Source organism: Microcaecilia unicolor, chromosome 6 (genome assembly GCF_901765095.1).
Source record: "Microcaecilia unicolor chromosome 6, aMicUni1.1, whole genome shotgun sequence".
NCBI lineage: Eukaryota > Metazoa > Chordata > Amphibia > Gymnophiona > Siphonopidae > Microcaecilia > Microcaecilia unicolor.
In genome coordinates, this window is record NC_044036.1 from 192069655 (window position 1) to 192091506 (window position 21852).

A 21852-nucleotide genomic window follows, 5' to 3' on the forward strand; every position below is an offset into this window, starting at 1 on the left:
TTGTTTCTGACAGATCTAGCATTTACCAATAATATATTCAGAGTTGAGTTTACCACCTTAATTAACGGTTGCACAGAAATATTTTTTAACAAATCTTAAAGGAGAAACCTGTTTTCTTGGGGGCACCAAATTTCCATTCTTGCCATGGCCCATAATTACGGGAATATGACTAATATAGAAGCGAAGGAGTAGCAAGACCAACAGGACTCTTCCAAAAGCCAAGGGAGACAGGAGTATGATGTAAAAGAAGGGTCCTTTATTGAAGTAGACTCGACACAGCACTGTGTTTCGGCAAAAGTGCCTGCCCTAGGAGTCTGTATGTTGTTATGGTTCTATATCGAATGTATAACAGGCGCAAGTCGGACACAGTGAAAAATTCCACTGACTGTGACCTAAAGGCTTAAGGTGCTGAACAGAGCCATAAGTGTCAAAATGGAGTGACTAAAACACGCGATTAAAGTAACAGTCAAAACCTTAGCTTTAGTGTCCACTCTAAGGAGCACCCTCGAGTGATATCATCTGAGGGGCGGAGCTAGCAATAGTCCAGGAGCAGACAGCATAAAAGCAGGCAGTGAGGGAGCCTTTCTGATGGATACAGCACAGATCGCAATGATGTAAGCAAAACAGCGCTGGGGCACCAACCTCCCATCCGGTGCTTGTCTGCCCTTCTTCAGCTCACACCCTCAAGTGATGTCACCTGAGGGGTGGAGCTAGTAATAGTCCGGAAGCAGACAGCACAGAAGCAGACAGTTAGGGAGCCTCTCTGATGGATACAGCACAGATTGCATTGGTGGAAGCAAAACAGCACTGGGGCACCAACCTCTTATCTAGCGTTTGTCTGCCCTTCTTCAGCTCACACCTTCGAGTGACTTCACCTGAGGGGCGGAGCTAGTGATAGTCCAGGAGCAGACAGCGTAAAAGCAGATGGTGAGGGAGCCTCTCTGATGGATATAGCACAGCTCACATTGATGGAAGAAAAACAGTGCTGGGGCACCAATCTTGCAGCTTGTTCTCTGTGTTGAGAAAAATATATGTGTGTCATCTAGATGAAATTTTCATTTTCTTTCAAGTTGACATCATTGATGCTTAAGGATCCGTAGTTCTGGAAAGAACAACGGGGAATATTTGTTTATAGAGCATAGGACCTTCCTTAGAGGGGTCGCTTTTTCTAATGCCATTGCTAAGCATGCATTCCAAGTATCCACCTGTTCTGACATTGTTATCATCTTTTCATCCACATGAGGATAAGACAAGGCCTCTAGGAAGTTTTCAGCAGTTGTATTTCTCACGTCTCGGATTTCCTTCCAAACTGATTGGACCCATCTGTTTTATGTAGTCCTTAATAGAAAATTTGATTAGAAAATTATCAGTCCATGATAGGGGCATTATCTCTATGCCATCAGCCTTGTGTACCAAGATGTCGACCTCTTTGCAGAACACCAAGTCTAGCATATAGTCCTTTTCACGGGTTGGAGATTGATCACCTGAATGAATCCTAGAGCTGCCGTCGTATCAAGGAAGGCAGCTGTAGTGGTGTCTGGAGTTTCAGTGTGCAGGTAGTCTCCCATGATCAGTAACCTAGGGTAGCTCAGGGTTACCTCAGTCACCAGATTCAGCAGTTCTTGCAGACATGGGGAAGCTACTGCTTGCCCTGGGATTGGGAGCATGGAATAAGTACATAAGTATTGCCACACTAGGACAGACCAAAAGGTCCATCAAGCCCAGTATCTTGTTTCCAACAGTGGCCAATCCAGATCACAAATCCCTGGCAAGATCCCGAAAAAGTTCAATACATTTTATGCTGCTTATCCCAGAAACAGCAATGGATTTTCCCCAAGTCAATTTAATAATGGTCTATGGACTTTTCCTTTAAGAAGCCGTCCAGACCTTTTTTTAACCCTGCTAAGCTAACCGCATTTACCACATTCTCTGGCAATGAATTCCAGGGTTTAATTACACGTTGAGTAAAGAAAAAGTTTCTCTGATTCATATTAAATTTACTACTTTGTAGCTTCGTCGCATGCCCCCTAGTCCTAATATTTTTGGAAAGAGTAAACAAGCGATTCATGTCTACCCGTTCCACTCCACTCATTATTGTATAGACCTCTATCATATCTCCCCTCAACCGTCTTTTCTCCAAGCTGAAGAGCCCTAGATGCTTCAGCCTTTCCTCATAGGGAAGTCGGGAATGTTGCCCCTATTTGGGTTTCTGTCAGATACTTGTGACCTGGCTTGGCCACTGTTGAAAATAGGATACTGGGCTAGATGGACCATTGGTATGACCCAGTATAGGTATTCTTATGTTCTTATGTTCAATTTAAACCAGTTCTTATGCATTCTTTCTGTTTCTTAGTTGTTCCTCTTTGGAATAGTCTTCCTGTTCAGATTCGTCTTTCAAAAGACTATTTGATTTTTTGGCAGATGCTAAAGACGCACTTGATCTCTCATCACCATTGCTAGTATTGCTTTTGTAGTTTTCTGTTTCTTTAAGGTATTTTGCTTATTGTAATTCCTGATGAATGTTCAGCTAACTTGTTAACTGTTACCTCGCCTTGAATCTCATATAGGTGACTTGGTGGGTTATAATACCTAGTAACATAATATAACAGAGTTACGCAGACAGTGCTTGATGAGGATCTGAGTCCCTTTGAAGTATCAGCTTCCTAGGAAGAGGAACACTGATATTTCTATAAAGAATTCTTATTGGAAATGAGATATGCTGTCAGTCAGCTAATTCTACCTATATTTTGTGCTATTAAATCTTGAAACAAGGTAAAATAGATATCAGATACTGGACTTTAAAAACTAACAGGCACTTCTGTACGCTAGAGACATAAATCAAATGGCTGTATTTCACTCCTGTGAAATTATTTGGAAGTTTTAATGCAGAGGAAGATTCTACATTTTTTATATAAATTAAAGATATTTATTTACTTATTCATTGCATTTGTATCCCACATTTTCCTACCATATGGCAGGTTCAATGTGGCTTACATATTGCTAAAAGGCGGTTACAAAGTTTAGATTTGTAGAAGTCTAGTACATAATACAGAAGTACAATAAACGCTTAGGTTGATATATTAGCATATTGTGAGAGAGGTTAATATTATTGTTTTCCATTTCTGAACTTTTCGTGATGTATGGTGATGTGGGATTAGGCAGATCCAGGGGGGAAAGACTTCTTGAAAAGTTGTGTTTTCAGGTTTTGTTCTGAATTGTAGGTAGTTTTCTGTGAGTTTCATGTCTTTGGGTAGTGAGTTCCAAAGTTGTGTGCCTATAAAGGAGAGGCTGGTGGCATGTGATGATTTGTATTTTATACCTTTGCAATTGGGGTAGTGAAGGGTTCTTGCTGTTCTAGTTGCGTTTCTTATTGGTAGATCGTGAACTTCAGTTCACAAATTGCAGAACATTAGGTCCAGAAGTGGATCAAGATTTGGGGTTGGAAGTTACATCTACAATTTTTTCAAACAGTGTGCCTCGGTCGCAGGGAGTCTGGGAATCCCCTCTAGATAATGAGGCAAATTGCATGACGCCCATGATGATCTTTTTTCCATCCCTTGGGTCTCTCTCCTCTTTGCCGCAATCTTCACATATGTGCAGCCAGTCTCCCCTTTTCACTTCATTGCTCGCTACCAAAAACCTCCAGAAGAAAAGAGAAATTTTAAAATGTGCAGAAAAGGGGGAGGGGAAATCGAGATTGTCAGCGGAGAAAGATGCCTGCAGTCTTCAGTTGGTGGGACTTGGGGATATCTGCCAGCTACAACAAGGTGCACTACTGCTGGGTGGGCCCAAACCAGGTGGGCCTTAACCCACCCGTGGATATGCCATTGGGTCATTTGTCCCCAGATGTATTAATTATTGTCAGAATCCTCATGCTTTTCTCTGATCAGTATTTGGTTGGTATTCCTCCTATCTGAGGAACCTGGACCCACCAACTGTGTTCCAAAGTTAATGCCTCTGATAACAGAGTCCCCTAGTAGCAAGAATTTTCTGTTTTAAGGTTTCATGTCAGTCCTTTGGGGTTGCCTTTTGCCATGAGTTACCTTCATTATCTCTGGCCACACCTCAGTTCTTATTTCTTGAGGATCATAATGAATTAATATAAAACTGAAATGCTGCAGTCATGGGGTGGGGGTGGGGGGGGGGGGGGGGGGAGAGGGGAGAGGGAAGCACTGTGAACTGTTTCAAAAATAGAAGATGGCACAGGTATTATTTTCAAAGCTCCATCTGTGTATAGTGCCAAGTTTGCCTGGAATTTCAGTGGCATTATACAGATAGTGCTATTGAAAATCAGGGTATAACCCCTATAAATAGTGCTTTATGTGTTTGGCTTGGGAGTGGAAAAACCTCATGCCTTTTGCTGCCTAAGAGCATCTGTGAGAGCATGTGTTTCTAACCCACTGAATCCAGCATATGTCTGAAGCCTTGCTGCACAGCATGCTGCAAAGACTGCAGTTGCAGCAGGACTTCAGGGTCATGGAACTCTGGGAGCAACTCATATGATCCCATCTAGTCCAGCAGCTCAGCTAGTGACACAGGTTTTGTGATCCCCTAATCTCTCTCCTTCCTCCTCAGCCAGCACCTCCACCTCCAGAGTCTCCAGGCCTTGTATTTTCCTATTTGGGCCTCTGCTCCTCCTCTTAGCTCTTCTTGTTCTCACCCATGGCAGCTGTTTGAATAAAAGCATAAATATGAGGAGATTATGCTTCTAGCAGTGATCAACAGAGGGGTGTTACATGGGGAGACAGTGCTGAGATTTTGAAGGTGACCCTTTCTGTGGCAGCTACAATGAGCCAGGGCAATGGCTATTATTGACATTTTACAGACACAATAATTAAGGGCAAGATGTGGCTCTGGAGAGACAATGAAAGGTGATAAATAGAACCTAATAAATAATATAAATAAGTAAGGGAATCTGTATTCTATGCCACCAGGAGGAGGAGGAGGAGTTGGGATGGATATGTAGAATGCCTTGATTGAGCTGCAGCTCCATTGTGTGCATGGCTGCAACATGGAATTCTTGGAGGCAATGGCTACAACTGCACAATAGAATCATTGGTTTGAAAGTAGGCATGCAGCAAAGTCAGCTGCCATATATCACTAGCTGCAATGGCTATGGATTGAGAGATATTATATGGCTCCATCAGGGCACTCACTGAGGGATTAGAGCATTCCTTCCAAGTAGTTCATTTGATAGCATATGCCTGATTTTTGGCTACCATGGACAGGTACTCAACAGTGCCAGCTGCATGGATGATGATATGTAGAAGGATGGAAATGCTGTTGATCCATTACAGCTTCCTGATTACAAGCAGTTATTGATTCAGATAGCAGAGGGCTACCACTCAACAAGTGTGTAATCAATCATATTGCTACTTTGGCAGCTCCCTTTCCCCAAGTATCAGCCAAGGTAGTGGCAGCACGCACACCTTATCGGCCAGTGCCCTAGCTGCATGGTGTGAGCATGTATCTGATGGTCAGGCCCTGTACTAGTCATTATACTTTGATGCCGTCATTGACGTGAGACACACTCACTTTCCTCTTTTAATGGTTTAAAACATTTGATATACCACCGTATTTGTCAAACAAGTCAGAGTGGTTTAAATATTCATAAAATAATAAGAAAATCTGAAAGAAACAACACACACATCTCACAAACCAGTTAAAAGAAATAACATCCATCGGTTTCTTCTGTAAACCTTCAGAAAGTCACCTGGCCATGAATGGACAGCTTCTACATATCTTGTGAAGACCCTCTACTGCATTTTAAGGGCCTCAATATCTCAAGATCTTGACCCATCTACAGCAGGAGAAAGAGAGAGAGATGTTTAGTGGACTCCTGACTCCCAGTCACTGCTAGCCTCAGATCAGGTTCTGAGCATGGCATATTCAAGACAAATGTTGGTATAGCTGTTAAAGTGAGAGCTGTGGCATGCTAACAGCCAAGAATTAATTCCTGCTCCTGCCACTGTACATTTTACTGTAAACTGCTTAGTCGCCTATGTGTAGGCTTTTTAGTGGTATATCAAGTGCCTGAAATAAATAAGTAAACAAATAAACCTGAAGGAAGTCTTTGATAGGGGAAAGGTGCCCAGCACTCCTGGCCCTTGTTGTTTCATCAGATATTTGTATGTGTTGTACTGTATATATTATCCTGAATTTAAGACAATATAAAACTGAGTGCAATGTACTTGTAGTTGTTCTGCTACACTTATGATTACAGCATATGTGATGTACTGGGTGGGGTGGGGGAGGACTGCAGTGCAGAATGGGCTCAGCCTGTCTTTCTTGCCTGCACAGGTGGTCATGCCAGATGGCTGATTCAGTGTGGCATTTTTATGCATGCGAATAGCACCTATGGTTTTACTGTTCTTAGACCATATGGTTTTCATGTACAGCGTAGGTCACCAGACGAGTTCAATATTCAGTGACATGTGGGATCTAATGCAGAATGACACTTCTGGCAGTTAGATGGCAGATGGCATTTCTTGCAGTTATGTGCCATCCATACAGATACTATCTCCCAGCTTTCTGGGTATCTGGTAGGTCTTATGTAGACGCATGGGGGTGTTTGTGCTTACCTGGCAAAGGTCAAAGATTCCTTCCCAGACCTTCCTTGTGGAAGCATGATCTTGTCTCTGTCCCCTGGGGCACTGTGCCCTCTTCAGACATGCCAAGAGGTTGATCTTTGAGTCACAAAAACTTATCTCTCTCCTGGTTGCAATGTTGGTGCTCTCTGAAAAAGGCCCTCTGGGGGCCACTTTGAAACATACTTATTTATTTAGATTTTACTCACACTTTTTTTCAGTAGTAGCTCAAGGTGAGTTACATTCAGGTACACTGGATATTTCTCTGTCCCAGGAGGGCTCACAATCTAAGTTTGTACCTAAGGCAATGGAGGGTTAAGTGACTTGCCCAAGATCACAAGGAACAGCAGTGGGATTTGAACCAGCCACCTACGGATTGCAAGACTGGTGCTCTAACCACTAGGCCACTCCTCCACTCCACAGAACTGGAAACACATCACTGTGGCTCTGCAAGGCTAACAATGCCACACATGTGGAGAGTGTAGGAAGGCCCTTGCAAGTGGTGGGCACAACGCTACTTATACATATATAATCTGCATGTGGAGCCATCTGACCGCTGTTTCTTTTCCACATGTAAACCACCACATGTAGGGGATGTGTATGTGTATCTTGATTTTCTCTGACTTCATGTGCTCAGTGACTGTGGTGCCCTACATGTGTACCTGTTGTCTATTTTACAACAAATACAAGTGAATGTTATGAATTAATTGGGGAGTTAGCTGTCCCCTAGGTTCTGCCTGGTACTGCAGAGATAACTCAGAGAAGGCTTTTCCCAATTCCATCTGACTCCTATAATTCCAATTTATGAATTCTGTTCAGTACTCAGCAGCAATGGATCAGCCATGTCACTGAAGGGTACAGAAAACTCTAAAGGTGCTTACCAAGATCTTTTAATGGGGGCGTGGCAAGATGATGGCGTCCTAGCTGAACTCACGGACGCTCTCTAATTGTTTGCGGGTAACTCTTATGAGTATTCCTCTAGATCGCTATGCCTCATACAAAAAGAAAGGGGATGTCAAAAGTGCAACCGCCAGCAGCACTAACGTCGTCCCCAATCCAACAAACATTGGATCGTTTTGTGAGAAGCTTATCATTTGATTCTGGTTCGGCGAGTCCCGCATTGATTGGCGTAAAAGGAGCGATGCCAATCCAGGGCCTTGATACCACACTATCGCCACCGGCGCTGAATCCCCCTCCTTGTCCCGCTGGAGCCAGAGCGGAGTCAAAGGTGCAAACTGGATCCGATGAGGTCGCTGATTTGTCCTTATCTGGCGGTTTTTCACCTGGAGCAGCAGTTGAGAATATACTGGAGCAAGAAATGCCCCAAGAGGTGACTATGGAGGCCATTTGGACTATGCTTCAGAGACTGACTATTGAGGTGGCGAAATCCACAAGAGAAATGTCTACGATTGCAAATAAGTTGACAATAATGTCTGAATCTTATGATGAAGCTAAGAGAGAATCTGCAAACCACTTTACCACAATTAAAGAAGACGTTAATACAGTTAAAACAACTGTGGATTCCTTAGTGAAAGATAAAATCTTCATAGCCCGCAAAATAGAGCAAATAGAGAATTACAACCGACGGCTTACCCTTAGAATGCTGAATTTTCCTATTTCACCAGCTTTGACGCCTCGAGATTTTCTTAAGAAATATTTACAGGAGATTCTGAAGTTATCTCCTTCGGATATTTCTCCTTTGTAATATACAAAAATGTGGAGAAACTTCTGAGCCTCCTGTTATTGATACACAGAATTTAACGGCATTTCTAGAGGATTCAGTGATTGAAATAACATCTAGAGGGACTTTGATAGTATCTATGGTATTTGAACAAGATCTGAATATAATTTTGAAGTTGTATTTTAAGTATTCTTCAGCTCTATTTTGTGGCCAGAAAAAATGGGTATATCCTGATGTTACCAAGATGACTCAACAGAGACAAAAACAATTCCTGGCATTGAGAGATGAAGTGAGACCACTGGGTGCAACTTTTACATTGGTATATCCGTGTAAATGTATAATCCGTATGTCCGGAATTAAATATGTTTTTTTCGAGCCACCTCAATTAAAGACTTTTCTGGATGCTAAAAATCCAACTAGCCAAGTAAGAGGAACAACTGAATCAGCGATAAATTTAAACTAATGTAAATGAAGATCAGGACTATGCCAATTTGAAGCAGGACTTTTTTTCCTTACTGATAATTCTTCTTAAAATTTTATGGACCACTCCCCCTCTACGTTTTTCTTTTTTGGTGGTCTAAGGAAGAGTACAATGAATGTTTACGTGTAATCTGACAATTATTCCTTTTATATATTTCTCTGTATTTTTTTTTGTTACATTTGTACCCTGCGCTTTCCCACTCATGGCAGGCTCAATGTAGCTTAAATGGGGCAATGGAGGGTAAGTGACTTGCCCAGAGTCACAAGGAGCTGCCTGTGCCTGAAGTGGGAATCGAACTCAGTTCCTCAGGACCAAAGTCCACCACCCTAACCACTAGGCCACTCCTCCACTACCTTACAAACTGGTTATGTTTGTATTTTTGTGAAAATTCAATAAATAAATAAAAAATGGCACCACCACCTACTCCCTAGGAATGTCTCTATAAGGGCCTGGACACTAATAAGAGACACCCTTGGCGAGGTATGTGTTCAGAAATGGCAGCCACCCCCCTTTCAGCTGGACATGGGCAATGAGGTCCCCTGTTGCACCACATATAAGAGCTCCCTCACCAATCCAAACACTTACTGAAGTCTCTCATTCAAGAATAATAGGAATATGTGCACATCCACATCCATAAATATAAGCAATGTCCTAGAAAGGAACACCAGTGTCACTCAATGACTATTCCCACATCCCTGCAATACTGCACATGCTGCACAGAAAGGGCACTCTCTGTCCCCATATCCACCTTAACTACCATATCACCTGTGCCTATGTAATGTCCCCCCCCCCCCCCCACACACACACCCCCATCAGTGCTATCTGTCTCTCCAATTTATCTTCCAAAGGAGTTTTGTCTGTGAAGGCAAGAAGGGCCATCCCCTGAATCCTGGTGTACAAACTTGTATCTTGCAGGCATTTCGGCATTACGAGGGAGCTGGAATCCCTGAGGCACCAGTACCGCTGTGTCCGGTGGGAAAACCCGGACATGATCCGGCGTGTGCGATGGCGCATCATGGCTCGAGGTATCACAAAACAGAGCACCCCTATTTATTTGCAACCGCTACGGCAGGGGACATCAAGATGTTACCACCTAAGTTCATCTTTTCTGTCATTGTCACGATGATGACTGTTTCCTTGTTTGTGCTCACCTCACCCTCTGGTGGCCAGAACCGGTGGCTGCTATGGACTGTCACACGTTCCAGACTTCAGCCTATCCTGATAGGGAAGTCGTCCCATTCCCTGTATCATCTTTGTCACCCTACTCTGTACGTTTTCCAATTCCACTATATCTTTTTTGAGGAGCGGCAACCAGAATTGAACACATTATGAGGTGCAGTCGCACCATGGAGCGATACAACTGCAGAATAATATCCTTATTTTTGTTTTCAATCCCTTTCCTAATGATACCCAACATTCTATTTGCTTTCCTAGCCACAGCAGCACATTGAGCAGACGTTTTCAACGTATCATCAACGATGACACCTAGATCCCTTTCTCGGTCCGTGACTCCCAATGCTGAACCTTGCATGACGTAGTTTTTTGGGTTCCTCTGATGCCCAGTCTCCCAGTCTCGTAAGGTCCTCTTGTAGTTTTTCACAATCTTCCCGCGATTTGACTACTTTGAATAACTTTGTGTCATCGACAAATTTGATTACCTCACTAGTTACCCCCATCTCTAAGTCATTTATGAATATGTTAAAAAGCAGAGGTCCCAGCACCAATCCCTGAGGGACTCCACTTACTACCCTTCTCCATTGCAAATATTGACCTTTTAATCCTATTCTCTCTTTCAACCAGTTTTTAATCCACAGTAAGACACTACCTCCGATCCCATGTCCCTCTAATTTCCTCTGTAGTCTTTCATGAGGGACCTTATCAAACGCCTTCTGAAAATCTAGATACACAATATCAACTGGCTCACCTTTGTCCATATGTTTGTTTACCCCTTCAAAGAAATGCAGCAGATTGGTGAGGCAAGACTTCCCTTCACTGAATCTATGTTGACTTTGTCCCATTAGTCCATGCTTTTGAATGTGCTCTGCAATTTTATTCTTGATTATAGTCTCTACCATTTTGCCCGGACCCGACGTCAGACTCACCGGTCTATAATTTCCCGGGTCTCCTCTGGAACCTTTTTTAAATATCAGCGTTACATTGGCCACCCTCCAATCTTCCGGTACCATGCTCGATTTTAAGGATAAATTACAAATCAATAACAGTAGCCCTGCCAGCTCATTTTTTAGTTCTATCAGTACCCTAGGGTGAATACCATCCAGTCCAGGAGATTTGCTACTCTTCAGTTTGCAGAACTGCTCCATTATGTCTTCCAGATTTACAGATATTTCAATAAGTTTTTCCAACTCTTCAGCTTTGAATACCCTGTCCAGCACCGGTATCCCACCCAAATCTTCCTCGGTGAAGACCGAAGCAAAGAACTCATTTAGTTTTTCTGCTATTTCTTTGTCTTCCTTGATCGCCCCTTTTACACCCCGGTCATCCAGCGGGCCAACCGATTCTTTTGCCGGTTTCCTGCTTTTAACGTATCTAAAAAATTTTTTACTATCAGTTTTCGCCTCTATTGCAATCTTTCTTTCAAAATCCCTCTTTGCCTTTCTTATCAGCGCTTTGCATCTGACTTGACATTCCTTATGCCGCTTCTTATTTTCCTCATTCGGTTCCTTCTTCCATTTTCTGAAGGATTCCTTTTTAGCTCCAATTGCCTCACTTTAAAAAAAAAAAATTATTTATTTATAATTTTCAAAACAAATTACAAGTAATATGTTACGTCAAAGCAAAACAGCACCATATTGAACATTAAATATAAAATAATGATTGGTCCCAGTATTTAAGGAAAAATTAAAGAAGAATACATAATTAGTCATTATTATTATTCTTTCCTATAACCAAACAATGTATTGCTTCCTTAGACCACAATTAGAGAAGGGAGGGGGGGGGGGGGGGGCAGTCAAACATAATAGAAGAATTCTTACATATTTTAATTCAAAAGTAAGGCTTCATGCACTCCCAAGCTTATACATTACTATTCAAGCTTTTAGAATCTAAAAAGACTTTCAAATGGTCTAGTGAGAAAAAGACATATTTCGTTAATCCTAACCGTACTATGCATTTACAGGGATAAGCCAGTAGAAAAGTTCCTCCCACTTCCAAAGTTTTTTGTTTCATCTCCAGAAACAATTTCCTTCTTTGTTGAGTAGTTTTTGTAACATCCTGAAACATCCAAACTTTGGAACCAGCAAATAGAGTAGATGAATTTCAGAAATATAAACGCAACATTGCATTGAGATCCTGTTCAAAAACGAACGAGACTAATAGTGTCACTCGCTGAGAAGTAACATCCAATGACCTTTCCAATATTGCCGATATATTCTCCAAATCCAGAGATTTATCTCCAGCAGCACCCGGTTCATCCAACCTCTTTCCTTTCTTCTGGGGTAAATAATAAATCTTATTTAAGGGGGGGATCGCTTCTTGAGGCAACTTTAATATCTCAGTGGCATACCGTTTAAACATATCTAATGGTAAGATTCCAGGTGCTTTTGGGAAATTCAAAATTCTTAAATTTAATCGTCTGTTGTAGTTCTCAATTTGTTCAATTTTATTATGAATAAAGACTTTATCTTTAACAACAGATGTCTTAAATTCAGAGAGTTGATCCACTTCTTTTTGTATTTTTTGTACTCTATCTGAGAGTTCAGTTTGGATGTTCTCCACTGTGCCTTGCAATTCATTAACTTTAGTAGTTAGGACACTTACTTCGCCCCGAGACTCCTGTAGGGAAACTTCCATTTTCTTCAACACCAGCTAGATCGTCTCTAGATTCACCTCCGTTGTTCTTCCTGGGTTCCCCGTTGAAACAGGGTCCTCTTGTTCCAGCAGCTTCCTCTGCAGTTTGGAATCCCGCACAGGGGTCTCGCTACCCGCACTTCCGGCGGAGTTTGACTCTCCTTTCCTCGCTGCTGCCGCTGCTGAAAACAGAGGTATTTTGGAAGCTGGAGGGGGGGATAACGATGTTTCGTTAGCCCATAGAGAGTCCTCTTCTCCAGGGCTCTCTACCGCGGGTCCCGTCCCTCTATTTTCAAACTGGGAGCTTCTGGTCAGGAATCGCTCCAAGGTTGACTGTAGCGGCGTTGAGGATGAGGTTGGCGGGATTCCCACCCTTATCGCGTCTTTCCTCTTTGTATGCGGCATTAAGAACTCCGATGTTTTAATAATTCCTAAACACTGCGGTATAGCGAACAAAGAGGCACAGAAACCACGGAGAGTTTCGCTAAGTGACCAGATGCAGCACCATCTTGACACGCCCATTGCCTCACTTTTTAACCACGACAGCTGACGTTTGGTTTTCCGTCCTCCTTTTCTGATACGTGGAGTATGCTCGGCCTGGGTCTCCAGGACGGTGTTTTTGAACAGCATTCCATACCTGTTGTAGGTTTCTTACCCTTTCAGTCGCTTTTTCTTGTCCCTATATTATTTGTCCAGGGGCAAAATTAAAATTCCTGCATATTTTATTGAATACGCCTTTGCTATAACATAGTACAAGTGAAACCTTTCGTCATCCTTGGCTTTTAAGGTGAGAAAAGATATAGAGCTATTATACACATTTTAACCATTTTAGGGGGTTGTTTACTAAAGCTTAGCTCAAGTTATCTGCAGCAGGGCCCAACTTTATTCCTACAGGACCTGCTGCAGATAACTCCAGCTAAGCTTTAGTAAACAACCCCCTAGTTTCTAAACTTCACATACTAATACCTGGAATTAGAGTTATGAAGCTGCATCTTTCTGGGTTTGTGGAAACAAACCAAAAATCCTTTTCCAGTCTATACTGCACATCCTTACCAAAGTCTGCTAATTTTAGCTCTCCCTTTTCATTAATGAGAAGGTTCTGAGGTTTGAGGTCTCGGTGCAGAACTTTTCGCCTGTGGCAATAAGCCAATCCCCGTAACAACTGGAACAAGAAAATCTGAAAAAAATGACAAACAAAGAAATATCAATAAGGTAAAAAAAAAAAGCAGTTTCTACAAATGCTACCTTTGTGTGTGTATGTGTATTTATGAATGTATGCGAGTTGTGATAGGCCTCCAACGTTGCTCCCCACGTAAAAGTCTACATCACTAATGTCATTAACAGTAAGCTGGTACCCCAGTTTTTTTTCAAAATAATGGTACTTTGAACATGCAAAAACCCATGGGTGGTCACGCTAAAAAGTCTGTAATTTCACCATGTTTAAGATAATCTTATTTCACTCTGCAGATAAACATAGATAACAACAACAAATAAAACTGTGAAATTTCACATTGAAATTCCAAGCAGTTGCTGAGAAAACAGCAAAACGTTCTAAGAGGTAACTTTTTTTTTGCCTCACCCTGTACATTTAAGTTCTCATCAGAGAGAGTGATATAGTATGGTAATAAATAGATGAGGCTAGTATAGGTAGCAAATCACAGCGCTGTGTACGTCTAGTAGCGCTATAGAAATAAGTAGTAGTAGTAAATAATCTTCAACTTTTTGCCATTCTACAAACTATGCAGGAATCAAGTAAACAGGAGAAAACATAATATGGCACAGAAACTCACTGAACATGTTTCATGGACAATTAAGAACATCAGCACTGATCATATTTTAGTGCAGACTAAATAATCCAGTACCCAACTGTAGAATCATATATCCATTTTCAGCTTCCAATCCTCTTTCCGCCTTACCTTTCTATGCTGTCTTTAACTCTATTTCTTGCTTTCTACTTTCTCTCTTGTATGTATTTGTATCCCTTTTCTATTTGAGATTGTACTTCCTTTCTACTCCTCATATTTTTGTAATTTTTGTTTTGTGCACCGCCTTGGTCTGCCTGTCAGTAAAGGCGATATAGTAAGTAAATAAAATGAATGAATATTGAGAAATTATTCAAGGAAAAATGTGAATTCATTTTCTGCTACACTACTACTAAACATTTCTATAGCGCTACTAGACTTACGCAGCGCTGTACAAATGAACATGAAAAGACAGTCCCTGCTCAACAGAGCTTACACTGACACAGTATAAGATAAGGCCTCTTACAATGGGGAAGATCTGAGATTGAGACATCATCAATGTTTCCCCTAGGCTGTTTGGGAGTACTCCAACTACATTGCTGGCAGGGGAGGGTGGTCTTTCAATATGTGTTTTCAATAGTTGGGAAAAGGCAGATCCTCTGGAGTTCTGCAGAATTTGCCTACCCCTCGCTATTGAAAATATTTTATTGAAAAGCACCTCCACTGGCAGGAATGTAGGTGGAGGACTCCTGCATAGCATAGAGGGAATATTGGGTAGCAGGTTTCTTATTCATGGAACCTGAGACCTACTCCTCTGAAACTCTCTCTCTCTTTCATATCTGCTCCAAGATGCTTCAAGACTAGCTAGACAGTAGCTCCTTCTGCTCAATGGATTCAAGAAGCCTCTTTCATAAAATCTATCCCTTTCACAGCACCACCAACTTCAACTGCTCAAAAATGGTAGCACACATTCAGTTGTCAAATCAAGACCTTCCATCAACTTAAAATGCCATTTATTCACCGCTTCTCTCCTCCCACTGAGATTCAAGAGAGTTAAGAACAAAAATCGATAAAAAAATACAAAATTATATAGCTCATATTTTGCCTAACATAAATTGCCTAACTATCCCAAACAATTCCTGCATTCTATAGAACAGCACATATTAAATGATAATAAAAGACTACATAATTCAAATGAACTTAGTTGCCCAATACTTCCAATTTTATTCTAAAAATACGATGGTTCTTTTCCATTCTCAGCTGTTTAGGTAGTCAATTTTGGGAGGTAATTTTATAAAGTAACTAGTAAAACATGCCCGTTCCTGGAGGAAATGAAATGGGTGCTAGCAAGATTTTCCTCCCGAACCCCCCCCTCCCTACCCACCCCTTTGGCGTTGTGAAGCCACTGACCGCCACTGCTCTGCACCTCGTCAATGCACACCACCTTCATCCACTGACACCACTGCTCCGCCCTCGATCTTTGACGCCATTGCTCCGCCCTCGACGTCATCACGTTTGACGCGAGGGCGGGGCCCAGACACAGTGATTTCGGTGGCTTCACCACCATGAACCCTTCGAACCCGAAGGAAGTGCCCGCAGGAAGTGACACTGACGTCAGTGTCCTCAGAACGTTGAGGGTGAGTTTTATTATATAGGATTTTCACACATATATTTCACTGGTTATAAAATTCTGATCAACATAAATGTGTGTTGACATAATGATACATACTTTTTTGTAGGTGTGCACAGTGCTAGAGTTCTGGTGGAGCACGGGCAGAGTTTGCAAGTATGCAATGTGATTGTGTGAGTTACTCACAGTCTGAGAAGGTGCTGAGGAGCAGAAATAAGAGAAAACTGGCAGATGTCCCTATTAACAGGGGAAGTATAGGAAACCAAGCAGAAAAGCACTCTCACCTGAAATCTGCACATTTTTACTCCTGGGAGAAAACAGATAAAGTGAGCAGGGTAAAATCCAAGTGGGACGGGAAGGAATCAGGACATGAGAAGCAGTGCAGACAGTTTTCGTGGGCAGTCCACTGGAACTTTGGGAAAGGGTGAAGAATAAAGGGTCATAAATTTGATATCCCACCTTTCTGTGGTACAACCAAAGCAGTTTACATATATTACAGGGGAAGAGCAAAGAAGCCAGAAGAGAGATCAAAGATATATATGTGAATACCCTGCTGACCGAAAATGGTCCAATTTTGCTTTTCTCAGCACCGACACAGTTACTCAAGTAATAAAACAATACTCCAACAGCCATTATTAACTGGACACCTGCCCCAGCTACCTAATACGATCTGCCCCCCACCACTTCATAATAGATCTTACATCCCACTTAAACTTCATGCTTCAACAGGGTATCTACCCTAAAGAAAAAGGCAACATCCTGCTCACCCCAATACCAAAAGACACCAAGAAAAAAACAAACAACATTACCAACTACCACCCAGTAGCATCTATCCCATTAGTAGTCAAACTAATGGAAGGACTGATGACCAAACAACTCAATGACTACATACACAAATTCACTATACTACATGAGTCACAATCAGGATTTCAACCCCTACACAGCACCGAAACAGTACTACTCACTCTCCTAAACAAATTCAAGCAGGAAATAGCAATAGGCAAGAGCATTCTCCACCTCCAATTAGACATGTCAAGTGCGTTCAACATGGTTAACCATATAACATATTGCTAAGACTCCTAGAATACTTCGGAATCAGTGGTGGCACTTTCAGTTGGATTAAAGGTTTCCTAACCACAAGAACATATCAAGTGAAATCAAAAACAAACATATCGTCACCGTGGAAACCAGGCTGCAGAGTACCGCAAGGATCACCACTATCACCGATCCTTTTCATAAGTACATAAATATTGCCATGCTGGGAAAGACCAAAGGTCCATTGAGCCCAGCATCCTGTTTCCAACAGTGGCCAATCCAGGGCACAAATACCCGGCAAGATCCCAAAAATGTACAAAACATCTTATACTGCTTATCCCAGAAATAGTGGATTTTCCCCAAGCCCATTTAATAACGGTCTATGGACTTTTCCTTTAGGAAGACGTCCAAACCTTTTTTAAACTTTGCTAAGCTAACCACCTTTACCACATTCTCTGGCAACGAATTCCAGAGTTTAATTACACGTTGAGTGAAGAAAAGGTTTCTCCGATTCATTTTCAATATACTACATTGTAGCTTCATAGCATGTCCCCTAGTCCTAGTATTTTTGGAAAGCGTGAACAGACGCTTCACATCTACCCGTTCAACTCCACTCATTATTTTATAGACCTCTATCATATCTCCCCTCAGCCGCCTTTTCTCCAAGCTGAAAAGCCCTAGCCACTTTAGCCTTTCCTCATAGGGAAGACGTCCCATCCCCTTTATCATTTTCGTCGCCCTTCTCTGCACCTTTTATAATTCCACTATATCTTTTTTGAGATGCGGCGACCAGAATTGAACACAATATTCAAGGTGCTGTCACACCATGGAGTGATACAAAGGCATTATAACACCTCATTTTTGTTTTCCATTCCTTTCCTAATAATAACTAACATTCTATTTACTTTCTTAGCCGCAGCAGCACAGTGAGCAGAAGGTTTCAACGTATCATCAACGACGACACCTAGATCCCTTTCTTGGTCCGTGACTCCTAACGTGGAACCTTGCATGACGTAGCTATAATTCGGGTTCCTCTTTCCCACATGCATCACTTTCCACTTGCTCACATTAAACGTCATCTGCCATTTAGACGCCCAGTCTCCCAGTCTAGTAAGGTCCTCTTGTAATTTTTCACAATCCTCCCGCGATTTAAAGACTTTGAATAACTTTGTGTCATCAGCAAATTTAATTACCTCACTAGTTACTCCCATCTCTAGATCATTTATAAATATGTTAAAAAGCAGCTGTCCCAGCACAGAGCCCTGGGAAACCCCACTAACTACCCTTCTCCATTAAGAATACTGACCATTTAACCCTACTCTCTATTTTCTATCTTTTAACCAGTTTTTAATCCACAATAGAACACTACCTCCTATCCCATGACTCTCCAATTTCCTCTGCAGTCTTTCATGAGGTACTTTGTCAAACACCTTCTGAAAATCCAGATACACAATATCAACTGGCTCACCTTTATCCACATGTTTGTTCACCCCTTCAAAGAAATGTAGTAGATTGGTGAGGCAAGATTTCCCTTCACTAAATCCATGTTGACTTTGTCTCATTAATCCATGCTTTTGAATATGCTCTGTAATTTTGTTCTTAATAATAGTCTCTACCATTTTGCCTGGCACCGACGTCAGACTCACCGGTCTATAATTTCCCGGATCTCCTCTGGAACCTTTTAAAAAAATCGATGTTACATTGGCTACCCTCCAATCTTCCGGTACCACGCTCGATTTTAAGGATAAATTACATATTTCTAACAATAGCTCCGCAAGCTCATTTTTCAGTTCTATCAGTACTCTGGGATGAATACCATCCGGTCCAGGAGATTTGCTACTTCTTAGTTTGTCGAACTGCCCCATTACATCCTCCAGGTTTACAGAGAATTCATTTAGTTTCTCCGACTCGTCAGCTTCGAATACCATTTCTGGCACCGGTATCCCACCCAAATCTTCCTCGGTGAAGACTGAAGCAAAGAATTAATTTAATCTCTCCACTATGGCTTTCTCTTCCCTGATCGCCCCTTTTAATCCTCAGTCATCTAGCGGTCCAACCGATTCTTTTGCCAGCTTCCTGCTTTTAATATACCTAAAAAAAATTTACTATGTGTTTTTGCCTCCAACGCAATCTTTTTTTCGAAGTCCCTCTTAGCTTTCCTTATCAATGCTTTGCATTTGACTTGACATTCCTTATGCCGTTTCTTATTATTTTCAGTCGGTTTCTTCTTCCATTTTCTGAAGGATTTTCTTTTAGCTCTAACAGCTTCCTTCACCTTACTATTTAACCACGCCGGCTGTCGTTTGGTCTTCCGTCCTCCTTTTTTAATACGCGGAAAATATTTGGCCTGGGCTTCCAGGATGGTGTTTTTGAACAGCATCCATGCCTGATGTAAATTTTTGACCCTCACAATCGCGCCTCTAAGTTTTCTTTTCACCGTTCTTCTCATTTTATCATAGTCTCCTTCTTTAAAGTTAAACTCTAACGTATTTGATTCCCTATGTATACTTACTTCAAAGCTAATATCAAATCTGATCATATTATGATCACTGTTATCAAACGGCCCCAGCACCATTACCTCCCACACCAGATCATGCGCTCCACTTTAAGGACTAGGTCTAGAATATTTCCTTCTCTCGTCGGTTCCTGTAAGAGCTGCTCCATAAAGCTGTCCTTGATTTCATCAAGGAATTTTACCTCCCTAGCGTGTTCCGATGTTACATTTACCCAGTCAATATTGGGGTAATTGATATCACCCATTATTATTGTGTTGCCCAGTTTGTTTGCATCCCTAATTTCCTTTAACATTTCTGCATCCGTCTGTTCATCCTGGCCAGGCGGACGGTAGTACATTCCTATCATTATCCTTTTCTCCTTCACACATGGAATTTCAATCCACAGTGATTCCAAGAAGTGTTTTGTTTCCTGCAGAATTTTCAATCTATTTGATTCAAGGCTCTCGTTAATATACAATGCTACCCCTTCACCAATTCGATCCACCCTATCACTACGATATAATTTGTACCCCGGTATGACAGTGTCCCACTGGTTATCCTCCTTCCACCAGGTTCAACCTCATGATGACTCCACTAGCCAAGACCTTATCCACCCAAGGCCTTAACCCATTTATCTACGCTTATGACGTCACATTATACATCCCCTTCAAACATGATCTGGCAGAAATCACCAACGAAATCAATAAAGCTTAAACATCATGAACTCATGGGCAAATGCATTCCAACTAAAACTCAATACTGAAAAAACATATTGTCTCATCCTCTCATCCTTTACAATACATACAAACCGACAAACATTAACACCCCAGGATACACCCTCCCTATCTCAGAGAGTCTGAAAATTCTAGGAGTAACAATCGACCGAAACCTATCACTAGAGACCCAAGCAAATTCCACCATAAAGAAAATGTTTTTCTCAATATGGAAACTCAAAACGCGTGAAACCATTCTTCCCGAGGGAAATATTTCGTAACATGGTACTAAGCCACACAGATTACTGTAATGGAATCTATGCGGGATGCAAGGATCAAATCATAAAGAAACTTCAGACCACCCAAAACACAGCAGCCAGGCTTGTATTTGGAAAAACATGTTTTGACAGCGCCAAACCACTCTGAGAAAAACTGCACTGGCTACCAATCAAAGAACGTATCACTTTCAAAATCTGCACAACTGTCCATAAAATTATCTACAGCGAGGCACCGGGATACATGACAGACTTTATCGACCTGCCAACCAGAAACATCACAAAATCTGCACGATCATACCTAAACCTCTACTACCCAAGCAGCAAAGGACTCAAATACAAATCCACCTATGCATCCAGCTTTTCCTACCTAAGCGCACAACTATGGAATGCATTACCAAAAGCAGCAAAAACTACGCTCGACCACCTACATTTTCGGAAAGCACTAAAGACAGACCTGTTCAGAAGAGCATACCCCACTGACCCAACATAAAAATACCTGGACACTTGCGACACAATGTAACCAAAGACTGTAACGGACATTACCTGACTCTTCTTCCCTCTTTCCTTCCCTAAGTTCCCCCCAATTGTACCTACCATACATGTACCTCATTCTACCACAATATCACTTTGTATTCATTCATACTATGTATTTGTTCAGACAGGAATCGGCTAACACCATTAACGGTTATATATAAGCCTCATTGAGCCTGCAAAAAGGTGGGAAAATGTGGGATACAAATGTAACAAATAATATATAATAATGTACTGGAGAGATTCCCTAGCGACTATGTAGCTCTGAAATCAAATCAGAAATCTGATATTAAAAAGAGATATTTTACTAGTTCTGACTGTGGGAAATATTTTGGTGGGAAGGAGGAGCTAATACAAAACCAGAAAAACAATGAAGCACCTAGAATGTCTACAAGTACAGAATAAGGAAAAAGCTGCATCAATAAGGCAAATATTATAAACCACACTGATGACAGAATATGTTCATGTCCTGGTTGTGACAAAAACTACAACTAGGAAGGAAACTTCATAAGAAAAGCAAAATGTCATCTAAGAGAATCACCAGCTTTAGGAATAGAATGAAAAGCTTCAGTTACAGGAAGCCATTCATAAGTACATAAGAGACAGAGCAAAGGTCCATCAAGCCCAGTATCCCGTTTCCAACAGTGGCCAATCCAGGTCACAAATACCTGGCAAGATCCCGAAAAAGTTCAATACATTTTATGCTGCTTATCCCAGAAATAAGCAGTGGATTTTCCCCAAGTCAATTTAATAATGATTTATGGACTTTTCTATTAGGAAGCCAGCCAGACCTTTTTTAAACCCTGCTAAGCTAACTGCCTTTACCACATTCTCTGACAATGAAATCCAGAGTTTAATTATAAGTTGAGTGA

At 41.6% G+C, this 21852-nt stretch overlaps 1 protein-coding gene across 1 annotated transcript in view; it reads right to left on the reverse strand.

Annotated features, from left to right (window-relative positions):
• The window catches only part of LOC115472284 (cyclin-dependent kinase 17-like), a 382263-nt gene that overhangs the window by 96021 nt on the left and 264390 nt on the right, over window positions 1–21852 (reverse strand). Inside the window, exon 10 of the mRNA XM_030206503.1 lies at window positions 13610–13733. Within this exon, the coding sequence (XP_030062363.1) occupies window positions 13610–13733 (124 nt within the window). The remainder of the gene's footprint in view (window positions 1–13609; window positions 13734–21852) is intronic.